The sequence below is a fragment of the Homarus americanus genome, unplaced genomic scaffold (assembly GCF_018991925.1).
Source record: "Homarus americanus isolate GMGI-L3 unplaced genomic scaffold, GMGI_Hamer_2.0 scaffold25467, whole genome shotgun sequence".
Lineage (NCBI taxonomy): Eukaryota > Metazoa > Arthropoda > Malacostraca > Decapoda > Nephropidae > Homarus > Homarus americanus.
The window spans coordinates 135475-148770 of record NW_024732867.1 but is presented as its reverse complement, the minus strand read 5'-3'; the positions used below and the strand labels follow the sequence as shown (position 1 = coordinate 148770).

Genomic DNA, 13296 nt, shown 5'->3' with positions numbered 1-13296 from the left:
AAGACTGAAAAGCTTGAAGCTTACATTCATTAGAGAGGCGTAGGTTAGGGGAGATATGATGAGGGTGTACAAGTGGGTAAGTGGGATTAACAAGGGTAAAATGGAAGATGTTCTGAGCTCAGTAATAACGAAATAACTAGAACAAATGGCTTTAAATTAGATAAAATTCGATTCAGAAAGGATATAAAGCAAGCACTGGTTTGGTAATAGAGTTGTGGATATGTGGAATAGGCTACCGAGTGCTATAGTAGGATCGGGGACGCTAGGGAGCTTCAAGACGAAGTTGGATAGGCACATGGAAGTGCTGGGATGGGTGTGAAAGGGATCTGCCCTGTATGGGCCAGTCGGCCTCCTGCAGTATCCCACTTTCTTATGTTCTTATGTTCTTATGTTGAACCCGGGATTCTGGTCAGGTGCTGAGCATTCAGGCTCAGGCAGAGGGTGGCCCCCTTCAGCTTCTGTTGCCGTAAAGTCGCGGTTGTTCAGCTCTGGAGGGACAACTTCTACCTCTGGGTCTCGGTTACCTTTGTCATTGTTCACCATTCCCCTTCGTTGCTCTGGATCCATTTCCACAACCTCTTGTTCTTTTATTGATATTCATTTGCAGCTCCGGTTAGGTCTCAAAGTTTGTTCGGTGAACCACTGCTCACCGCCTGTATTTGGTGGTGCAGCTCGTTGCTTATATTTATGTTTGATGATAGCAGGTCACTGTTGGTTGCTCGTGGTGGTACAAGTGGCACTTCACTGCTGGCTGCTTATGGTGTTACAAGTGGCAGGTCACTGCCGGTTGCTTACGGTGTTACAAGTAGCATTTCACTGCCGGTTGTTTATGGTGTTAAAAGTAAATTTAATCACGCTTACTGTGTATTTCGTCGAGTTGGTTATTTGTTACCTTAAAACCGGTGGTAATGAATCAATTTTCCTTTCCTTCGTATTCTCAGTAGCGGGCGGCAGCTCTGCCTGTACGAAAAGGAACACTCGCAACCTGTGGTCCACACTCATATGACAGTGTCCCGACCAGTGCTGCTGTAATGTATGTTTCCAATTTAAGGGTACAAGTATGCAATACCAAAGGAGGACAAGAAATTCAGATATCATTCGACGATTTCCTTATTTTACGTAAGGTTAGTAACATATTAATTCGTTGCTGATACAGTAGAAAAAGCGATGAGGTTGACAGGTCAACGGATATGGTCATTCTGGTACCATCGTATAGTGAAAGCAGAAGGATTGTACACTGATTAGTACTTCTAAGGTTTTCGTCTGGCAACCACTATGTAAGGCTCCTTCTATCATCGGCGAATATCGTCTCACATTTGGTCTAATTGTATTTGTTATGATAAATTAGTTTATTTACTTCCTTTGGATAAGTGTCCCATGCACCAGATTCGTGCCGTTTTATGCAGAAAACGGAAACTGGTATCGTTCAAGAAAATCTACTAAATATTTCCTAATACACACCTGTATTTACGAACTTGGATCACGGTTATGTCAAACTGTAACAAATGAACTCCTACTAAATTGTCTGTGTATTGAATCTCATAGTACAAGCTTCTTTTAGGATTATTGTTCACTAACATCTTTGGTGTTGCTTGTGAATTAAGAGGCTCTGATTCATGTAGTCATCTGTCTGTCTTGGTAATTGGTGTATTTATTGTAGTTATTACACACTCAATGAACATAACTAATATCTTTTATGTGGATTACATGTATGTGCACATAAACTGATGTTCAACTAGAGGTTCTCTGCAATACCGCTATATTTGGTGAAATTCTATGCATACCACATGGGTGCACGGAGATTATTTAATGCTTGTGAGAGTCAACGTCTAACATATTCTCAACAACTGACATCTCCAGGTTAAGCCTCCTCGTCCTCATTTCCAAGACGAATGGCTAGCGAAGGACGTTTTGCTGTTGATTAGCTTGAGTACCAGGAACTCCGACCAAGGCATATCGTCAGGTTTGCCATAAATACTTAAGTGCCGAGACATCAGCGTTGAAACGCCACCGCACCTCAAGACAGCATACGGGTAAGGAAGAACTCCTCAAAGCTAGCACCTCTGCTTCGGGTAGCACGTTTGCTCATTGTGGCCAGCCTGGAGGCGGTGCCTTTGATCAACCTGACACGTCTTCACCCTGCCGGGGCCATACTGAGCGCCGCGGCGAAGGCAACTGCCCTATTCGCAGCGTTTTGGCAGAACATGATGCCATTCAGGTGACTTGGTGTTTGTTTCCTCTTGTGTTGTAGCCCAAAATGTAATGGCACTGCTCAATAAATGGTCATTATTAATGTGTCGCAAGTAAGGGTGGCAGAAACCTTAATCATTTAGCAGCATGTGATCTCACAATCTTCAATTGCAAGTATAGCCAAATAAATTTAATATTTCTTTTAGCTTATGTGACCACCTTGACGACCTCAATAAGCGAATGTTCCCGATTCCAAGACAGCCGCTCAAACGGCAACGAAACGGACCAGATGCAAGGTCGTCGTGCAAGCTTTAGGGGAATGTGCAACTCAAAACTTGGTTAGGAAACTACAAATAAATTTAGTGTAATTATTGACGAAAGTACCGACTGCTCAGTAAGTAAATCACGTGCAATGATAGTGAAGTATTTTGATCTGGAGAGATAATGACAAAATCGCGATGCTGGATTTTATTGGAGTATTTGAAGGTAATCAGGGTTCGACTGGTGAAAATATATAACATGCTGTTTCAGTGCCTCCCTACACATGATATACCATTGAACAACTTCATTGGGTCTGCTGCAGATGGGGCATTAAATATTAAGGGCGAATATAACTGTGTAATTAGCAGAATGAAAGTTCAAATGCTTGGCATTACCATATTTAAACGTGTTGCACAAAGCATGCATCTCTGTGCCATCGAAGCAGCAAAGTCCTGGCCACGTACTCGTGAAGATGTGATGAGAAATGTGTACATTTACCTTTCCCATAGTGCCAAAGGGAAATGTGAGTTTTGGAATTCCAGGGTTTTGTCAACTCAAACCACAAATATTTTATGCCTATGCCACGAGGTGATTGTCACTCCATGAAGCTGTTGCAAGAATACTCCAACAGTGGCATCCCCCTCAAACTGTATTTCCACATAAGGGTAATTGAGGAGAGACTTGTGTTATGCTACTTGAACTTTGAATTACATATTGCCGTAACTCAACACAATAAACTTGATTTTTTAGAATAAAGCCCCAACTTTGCATTTAATCCGTAAAGCATATGTCAACTGCATCCTTTTGCCATTTACATAGTGTGTCAAACTCCAAATGTATGGTATTGATCCAACCGATGATTCCCTATATGTACCAGTCAATCAGATATATTCAGGATCGCAATTACATGCCACCTTCCAAAGGCTAGAGCATTATAAGATAAGCATGAACACTGACGAAGATGTGGTTCAGAGACTTCTAGTAGTAGTAGTGTGTAGGGAAATAAAGAAAAGATTCGAACTAAACAGTAAGTTGTGGAGACTGGCGGTATATTTACACCCCAAAAGAGTCTGCAATTTTATAAACCTGTTATTAGCGTTTTAAATGAAGAGGGAAATGCAAAAAAAATTGTTTTGGACATTAGCAATGGAAGTGTTGTCACTTCTGACATCCACTGTTGATGCAACGTGTCCTTTTCTAAGGTGAATTTAATTAAGGAAACAGAGAAATAGTCTTCGTTTACAAACTGTAAATCCTCAATAACCTTTGAGCGAATGTTGTAATTTAATATTATTGTGGATATAGCGTATTGTTACCACGTGTTCATTGTAATCGGCTGTGGTGTTTCCATTATGTGATGGTGCTATAGTTGTTACCAGTCCCTTTCTTCTAATAAGCTTGAAGTTTTATGTTAAACGGTGATATTTTGTTTTCTAAGAGTTGTTGTTAGGTAGTAGGTAGTAGGCAGCTATACTCTGGAGCGGGGTGGTAATCTCGACAATATGTACCTAGATTTTGCCAAAGCTTTCGACAGTGTACCCCACGAAAGGCTAAAATTCAAATTGGAAGGGTACGGAATTCGGGAAATGTCCTAGCGTGGATAGAAGACTTTCTACAAGACAGCAAGCAGTGTGTGGTGATTAATGGCACGAAATCATCGTCCGTACCTGTCACAAGCGGGGTACAACAGGGCAGTGTATTGGGCCCGCTGTTGTTTGTTTGTTTCATAAATGACATGCCTGACCTTGTACACTCCTCCATACAAATGTTTGCCGATGACGCCAAGTTATTTCGGGAAATCAAGAAACCAAGCGGACTGTGGAGAGCTGCAGAAGGATCTCTGTGAGCTCCAGGAATAGTCGAAGAAATGGCTACTGAGTTTCAATGTCACGAAGTGTAAGAGGATGCACCTGGGGCGTACCAACGGTGAGGAGGCGTATCATGTGTCCCCACGGGATGAAGAATCTGCACTATTTAAAACAATGTGAGAAGGATCTACAGTAGGTGTGTATGTTGACAATGAGCTGAATTTCTCGGGCCATTGCGAAACGAAGGTAAATCAGGCAAAAAATTATTAGGTCTTATAAGAAGGTCGTTACGATCGTTACGCCAGCACTTACGCCAGTAGCGATGACACGTCCGGTGGTAAAGAGGTGGCCACGCCGCCGTAATCACCGCTCACCCCCTAATCTTTGTTCGGGTAAGGCAGCAAAAATGTCAGCACTGACACTAGTGCTGACGCCAGCGGTGAAAACACTCCCGGCGGTAAATGTTCCCCCAGTCGCTACATCTGGTGTGGTAACAGGCCGCGTGTGGGGTGGGGGAGGCACATGGTTGTTAACACCAACGATAAAGCCAGCGGCGATAACATTCTTCTGGCTAAATAAACTACCAATATCAATATTAATGTCAATAAGAATTCTACCAATTCTCGGAGAGCCGAATTTCAATATAAGTAAATATTTTAGTATAGTTTTTTTGGATGTTTATATGGCTTGACAACATCTTTTTATAGAGAGTACATATTCTACTTGATATTTTATATTCTATGTAGGTGTTCTGCATGATTCATCAGTGTAACCAAGTAGGCCATTGGGCCTAGGGCCCATCGGTATCTGGGGGCCCACTGAAACTAATTTGTCGCGCAGCGTGCCAGCGTATAACCTTGTTTCAAGTGTACACCGAGTATTTCATTACATAATATATTCACAACCATAGGGGCCCCTGTACAATAAGTATGCAAACATTTCTATAAATTTGGGGGCCCACTGATGAGTTTGGCCTGGGGCCCACAAGTAGGTAAATCCGGCCCTGATAACCACGGTAAGTCACTGGTGTAGGCGGATCAGCTGTTCTTTATGATCACTGGTGTGTACATACACACACACACACACACGTATAATCATTGGGAGGGTGGGCTTGCCTGTCCGGAATGAACAATAACAGCCCTTCCACTCGGACCGAAACCTTACGACACTGTCCGAGTGTAATGAATATTCATTCACTGAGTGCGCGGGCTTGCTCGTCGCAAACAAACACTCACAACCCTGTACGCTTGAACCGAAACTTTATGACAACTCCTCAGATATTTGAACACTTCACTCAAACACGCGACACTCTACGTCACTGTCTCTTGTGCTGACGTTATGACGATCTACGCTGTCCCACGCTGAAACTCCCGGCGTTGGTGGTTCCTTTGTTCCTCATGGTAGTTCAGAATTTCCTTCGACGCCCCCCCGCCCCCGTACTTGTTTTGACTTTAAACGCCTTAATTAAGGACGTTCAGGTTACGGGCAAGTCGAAGGGAATGATTAAAACCCGTCTTTTGACGCATTCAATATTTATTGATGTGGTCAAAACCTGCAGAGGAGAAGGCGTTCATAATATTACAAAGTGATCCATCTGATACATAATTAGTTAGTCTCACACAATTTTATCTTAATTACAATTTATTAAACATACTGACATAACACAAAGTTCAAAACTCTATTAATCTTAACTTCGCTTCATTCTGCATTGTCTTATTACTCCAGGTTAGGCAGAAACGAGTAGGCGTAATTAGTCAACAATATTTCAGTACCGAGGGGTATGTCATCACTTAGGCTGTACTTACAAGTGCGGGTCAATGCAGATCAGTATGGTGTTCCAAGAGAAAACAGTATTGCGTAAATCGTCCCAGCACAAATTCTCGGACAGGAGAAAGCTGGTCTTCACAGCATCACTAGAGAGGGCGATCTGTCTCATGGAGGGGCGGGCAGCCACCGCCACCAGTCTAAGACAGTCCAATCAGCAGAACCAGGACTTGTCTGTAAACACTTCTACATCTGGCGAGGTCACAGGTCGAAAGATTTAATGCCATCACACGCCAGCACTGTAGCTGAAGCCAGCGGCGATAACACTCCCGGCAGGAGAAGGCTGGTCAGATTTACAGATTGCCCTGGAGGGGCCTAGTTTATTGGGCACCCCCTTACATCCTGTGCAAGGTGAAGCGCAGAAGCGTTTACAGTGCCCAACTGGGAAGCATGCGGAGTTCATGCTTGCTTTTATGAGTCATGCATTAAGGGCGTAAAAGGCCTGAAGGGTCATGGGTTCTGTCAGCAAGTTACATAAAGTGACAATGATGAGTGTGTGGGGGGAAAATTCCCGGTACAATTTATCTGTTTATGGCAAAGTGTGGCAGGTCCCTAATAATGTCAAGTGCCAGGCCTGTCACTAGGAGGAGGGATATCTGGTCAGGGAGGGAAGAGGTGCCACCCCTGTAGGGGGATGTCATAGGGCAAATGAGGATGCGGTGAAAGAGGGTGTGAGAGTCTGTTGACCACAAAGCTTACAAACAGTGCGGCCAGGCTCAGGGTTGCCAATGTACTAGGCGTGGCGAAGTATAGTGGGGGTGGAGGTGATATGGTGTGGTGGGACAGGTACAGTAGAGGTGGAGGGAGGCAAATAGGCATTGACAACATTGAGGGACACACCTTTTAGTGTTATTGTGATGGTGTGTTCGTCGACATGTCGGTGGGGTACAGGTAGCCGGGGGTGGTGTCCTCAGGTCCAGGTAGCCCTGGTGGAGACAGCTCAGACACGGGAGCGGGCGAGGCTTGTGGTGGGTGGTGGACAGGTTGAGGCACCAAGTGTTGTGAGGATGAGGCAGGACTTCGCTCGGGGGCAGCAGGACACACCAGGGCAGGCTCGGTAGGCGCTACACTAGTAGTGAAGGCCGCCGGCGGTGGAGTAGGCCGTGAGCAGGGGGAGTTCACAGGGGGACCAACAGCTTGTGTCAAACCAGCAGAGAGGAGTGACTGGGTGGCAACAGAGGGCAGGAGTAGGTGGGAGATGGTGGTACAGAGTGTAGCGAAGAGTTGTTCAATAAGGTTGGTAAATTCTTGGAAGAGGGCTATGATCTGTGTCATGTCACTGGCGGGGGGTTGTGGGGGGTCACTGGTGGGAGCACAAGGCCTGACAGCCTCAGAGTAGAGACGGGGAGGAGGCCCAGTAGTAATTGAGTTAGGAGACGGCCGGGACTGCTGTGTTGTAGCCAGATGAGGCCAGGCAGAGGCAGGTGTTGTTGAAGAAGGCGTTGCTGGAGACACAGGGTACACAGGGGGGTGTGGCCCGGAAGACTGAGGGGGGCGTTGTGGTAGACTTGGCCTTCGGGGAGGCTTTTCCCCTGGGACAGACGGGCGATTGGGGCAGCCGTGAGTCAGCATTGTGCCGGCCGCCACAGATACAACATCTGGGATTAATTACATAGCCCACCCCACCACTATTAAGGTGGTCTTTGATTTTCTGGGCACAGGCGGGGGAGTTGTGGTTACGTGAACAGAAGCGACATCTCGGCCGATCACGACGACAGCAGGCAGTGAAGTTGTGACCCCAATGAGAACAGACAACACAAAATGCAGGCTCAGGATGATAGACTTCTGCATACAGTGGGGGTAAGAGTGGGTGGGCATTCACAGTGGTTGGGCACTCCCTTCCCTTCCACTTGACAATGACAGCGGGTTGTGGAACTCTCCCCCGGTAATGGCGACGTATACTCGGTATACTAGAGGTAAAGTCACGTGCATCTTCGATGTCAGCATATAAGGGGAAACGTTTCACTAGGATGTGGCAACATTCATCCCCGTCTACAGGGGGGGGGGGAGGAGGACGACCCCGTCAAAGCCAACAGTACTAAGCGTTTCATAGACCTCAAGAGTCTGACACTTGATAAAGTTCCGGTTCTTACCTTGTCGGAATTCAATGCTGAAACCATGCTGTCTGCAGTACTTCATCATCCAATTAAACCGTTCCTCTACAGTTTTCAGAGAGTCCTTGGGGAAGTGGAGATTCACCTTACTTGTTTGTTTGGCAGAGGGCAGGGTGATAGGGTCCATGGCATTGGTGTTTCCACTGTGGCTAGCGTTTCCCATAAAAACATAACCGTCACTATCATAATCACTGGGGTCTGACTCTTGAAGGGTGTTGGATTCAGTATGACCAGGCGAGTTGGTAATGGCATCAGTATCAGAGATGTCTGCATCTGCGTCTATGAGAGAGCCTCTTCTGGGACGTTTATGTCGACCCCCCATGCTGGCAAAACGGGCCAGCTGAGGGGGACCTTGGTGGGACGATCGGGAAGACGAGAGCACCTATGGGTACGTGTGTCCCCTTGGGTGGTCACGCCACGACTGAGAAGGCTGGTCTTCACAGCATCACTAGAGAGGGCGATCTCTCTCATGGAGGGGCGGGCAGCCACCACCACCAGTCTAAGACAGTCCACTCAGCAGAACCAGGACTTGTCTGTAAACACTTCTACATCTCGCGAGGTCACAGGTCGAAAGATTTAATGGCATCACACGACAGCATTGTAGCTGATATATATATATATATATATATATATATATATATATATAACCGGTCGGAATTACTGGACTTTAATTTCTCACTAGACTTGGGGTTTATTAAAGAATATTTGATGGTAATTGCAGTGGAAGCGCCCCTTTGAGAGAAATCCCGAACCAGCACAAGAACACTTAAATTTACTAAACAAAATTAATTGTCCGTGACCCGTGGAAGGATAGCGTCTGTGACTGGGATGAATGAGACACTCTGTAAAATTTAGACACTTATATTCCCTCCAACACTACAGACACAATCAAATAATGGTACACCAATATGTGCACCTCTTAACCTGAACTTAAAACACTGCTCTGGGGAATAAAGGTTATACATGATATTGAAAATACTAGAAATTCAGACAATACCTCATTAGACAACAATAAATTTAAAGTATTAAGAAATGTTGCTTGCACACATGAAACAGGCCTTAAGGGCTTTCAACAAAATGACATCCAGCACTGAGAAAATGGTATAAAAAATAGAACTTATTAACTCCACCCTGAGTAGGCCTTCAGGGCACTCAGCACAATTATATTACCCCAACAGATACACACCTCCTAACCTAACTTAAACACTACTCTGGGGAACAAGGGTTATACCTGAGATTGAAATTATAAGGAAACATTAAATGCACACAGCATACATTAGTAACTGAAAAAATAGACTTAAGTACACACAAAAATATTATCACTATTATTAAGAAGTTATTGAGTCCACCAATACCCGTGAGCCATGCTTCCTAACCTAACACATAGATTCCACCTGCACTCCGTAGTTTTTTAAGGCACAACCAACAGGCACCCGTAGTTTAAGGCCCAAACCAGCCTTTCTCAACCTTGGAAATGTACCTCTAAGTTCCACTGGACTCTTGGTCCCAGTGTGTGACCCTGTATCACTCAGCTGGCTTCACTTTACCCCCAATACATCCATGAAACGGAAGGGAGTGAGCCACTCAGACCTTGTACAGTTGAGAGAAACTTTAGCTTCCCATTAGTAAAAGGTTTTAACTAAGCTGCTTGAAGATATGTGGTATTGTGAGGCGAGGTAGAGGAGAGTTGATGACCCCAAACGATCGTCACGTCGTTAGTTGGGCACCTAGACAGCTGGGTTCACTCCAACTCTCACCATATTCAACAGGTGGCTCAAACTCAGGTCAGTGGACGTTCAGACAGCTCGCTTCACCATTCGTGTCTCATACCGCCAGTGGATGTTATCATACTGCGTGGGGTCTACAGAACCCTGAAAAATCCGGGCTGTTAGCTATTGTCTCATATCACCGTTTGTTCCTACCGTCCTATCAAGCTTTGTCTGAGATTGAATAAAACTTACTTGTTAATACTGATGTTAAATAAACGAAGGAACCAGGTCACGCGATCCGTCTCTCCTGGGTACAGCACAGAGGTGGTCCTTGACCTCTCTCACAGCTCCCCAGCCACGCTTGCTCACTGGTTCATGCTTTCCAGGAGTGACTTATTTACCAGACGATTAACAGCTTAATTAGGTCGTATGCAACATTTTCAGACTGGGAAACAATCTATAATTATTTTCAATTTAATAACTGTTCCGTTCATGGCGAAGGCTGGCTGGCGAATGATGAATGAATAGTGATTGATGAGCTCCGTGGTTTTTTTTTGTCAGTTCAAGTTTAGAAGCTCCAAGAACTTTCCCTGTATATGAATTCGCAACCTTTCGATTTACAACAGGTACCTACTTTACTGCTAGGTGAACAGGGACCAAGGGGGCTAGGAAGAGTGTCCAAACAACTTCCGCTTGCCCGGGAATCGAACCCGTGACATCTTGCTTGCGAGGCAAGAGCGGTACCGCTTCTACCACAAGCGCCCCTTCTCCATGGCCAGCCTAGCCCATATTTATACGATTCTGCAGGATGAGGAATCGAGGCGAGCATAGCGCAGGAGCCAATCACGGGGGAGAACGCGAAAGGTGTGAAGCTCCCTGATCCTGGCAGGTTGTGGAAGCTATGACCTCTGCCGGAGTTGGTACCCGTCCGTCCGCATCTGAGAGTAGGTCGGTGGACATCACTGGCTGTACGCAGGAGTGAGACTCTCTAACCGTTTCTCACCATGAACGGTTACGAGTTTGATAACGTGGCGCAGATACGTCCGGATACGCCGACCTGCCCCAAGAAATTAAACCTCCTAGTTCTCAAGAAGTTCTTTGAAACTAATGAGATCAAGGTGGAACGACTGAAGCTCCATGGTGACATCAAGATCACCTTCGCCGAGTAGGGTATGCCCGTACAGCTCGCGGAGATCCCAGACATCAACGGCATTCCATTTAAAATGATTGCCTACAAGTGGGACAACCTGAAACTGGGAGTAATCTCCCACGCCGAAATTGCCCACGTGGACCAAGCAGAGCTGAGTGAGCTCCTCAAGGGGCAACTCCAAGTTGTGAAGAAGCTGTCCGACACCATTGCCCTCATCGGACACCATACAACCTTACCCAAGGAGGCTCAACTGGCGTGGGTAACTGTGCCAGTCAAGCCCTACTGCAGACCGAAACGCTGTTACAAATGCCAGCACTACGGACACACTGTCAACAAGTGTGAGGAGCAGGAGGACACCTGCTCCCTGTGCGGCAGCCCCGGACACCACTACACGGTCTGCCCGAACACAGTAAAAAAATGCACTGCCTGTAGCGGCCCACATTCCTCCGCCGATCGGACCTGCCCCAAATGGAAGAAGGAATGCAGGATAGCCAAGGCTCGACTCGACAAGAAACTGAGCTACAAAGAGGCCCTCCTTGCTGTATGCTCCCAAGACAAGAAGAAACAGTAGAAAAGAAAAACCAAGAAAAGAAAACTCAAGAAAAGACACCCGCCACACAAAATCAAGAACACCACGAGGCCCGTGGAGTTGAAGCCCACGTGGTCAACCTCACCGTCTCTGACTTCTTCCACGCCTATGAGGACATAAGACACGAGGAAGACGAACAACAAGACCCAAACACGAATGAATGGACACTTCAAGAGAGCAAGAAGAGAAGGAGAGTTAGAAGAAAATCAACTTCAAGCTAAGAAGAATACCAAGACAGAAGTCCAAGACATTTCCTCCAAACAAGAAAACAACACACACAATCAAGCCGACCAAGCACTGAGAAACCATGGCCCATCCCAACACGCACCTGACGCTTGACCTGACGCTAACCTGACTTTGTCCTGCCGCCTCCTAGCCGCGTCCAGGTGAGTTGCTGCTGCCTCCAACTTAAACTCCCTCACGCAAGCGGTGTTTAGCCACTGCACCTATTCTCTCCTCCTAAAATTCACTTCAATCCTCCCTTTATCCTTCCCCTGAACCTCCTTCCCCCCTGTACGCAGTACACTCTCTAACCCTCTCTCACCATGAACGGTTGAGAGTTTGACAAGGTGGCGCGGATACATCTGGATAAGCCGACCTGCCCCAAGAAATTAAACCTCCTAGTTCTCAAGAAGTTCTTTGAAATTAATGGGATCGTGGGGGTTACCAAGGTGGCACGACTGAAGCTCCATGGTGACATAAAGATCACCTTCGCCGAGAAGGGTATGCCCGTACAGCTCGCGGAGATCCCCGACATCAACGGCATCCCAATAAAAATGATTGCCTACAAATGGGACAACATGAAGCTGGGAGTAATCTCCCACGCCGACATTGCCCACGTGGACCAAGCAGAGCTGAGCGAACTCCTCAAGGGACAACTCCAAGTTGTCAAGAAGCTGTCTGACACCACTGCCCTCGTCGGACACCATGCAACCCTACCGAAGGAGGCTCAACTGGCGTGGGTAACTGTGCCAGTCAAGCCCTGCTGCAGACCGGAACGCTACTACAAATGCCAGCACTACGGTCACACTGTCAACAAGTGTGAGGCGCAGGAGGACACCTGCTCCCTGTGCGGTATTCCCGGACACTGCTACACCGTCTGCGGTAATAAGAATGAGCCAAGTTGGATGACTAGAAAACTTAAACATGACAGGAATAAAGAAAGGAATAGATAAGAAATTAAAGGGAGGGGAGGAGCAGCTCAGAAATAGGTATAATGAACTATCTAGGAATGTTAAGAAAAATGTAAGGAAAGCAAAGAGAGACTATGAAATCAAAATAGCAAGAGAATCCAAGGCGAATCCCAAGGGATTTTTCCAGGTATATAGGACAAAAGTCAAGGACAAAGTTGGGCCTTTAAAGTCAGGGAGGGGAGAAGTGATAAATGGCAGTGAAGAAATAAGCAAGGCATTGAACAGCTACTTCTTATCAGTTTTCACAGAAGAAATTTGCAATGAAATTCCAGAGGTGTAACTGATATTTAAGGGAAAGGAAGAAGAGAAATTAAAGAATATCACTATCAGAAAAGAGGATGTTCTTAAGAAGATAAATAAACTAAAGAAAACAAAATTCCCAGGCCCTCGTAAACTTATTTACAAAATCATTAGACACCGGAGTTGTGCCAGACTTGTGGAAACAGGCAAATGTAGTA

The 13296-nt window shown here is 46.0% G+C and overlaps 1 protein-coding gene across 1 annotated transcript in view; it reads left to right on the top strand.

The window, feature by feature from the left end:
* Positions 1-2648: 2648 nt before the first annotated feature.
* Positions 2649-13296, top strand: part of LOC121869133 (vegetative cell wall protein gp1-like) — a 61050-nt gene continuing 50402 nt past the window's right edge. Inside the window, exons 1-2 of the mRNA XM_042370320.1 lie at positions 2649-2676; positions 2774-2974. Of these exons, the coding sequence (XP_042226254.1) occupies positions 2649-2676; positions 2774-2974 (229 nt within the window). The remainder of the gene's footprint in view (positions 2677-2773; positions 2975-13296) is intronic.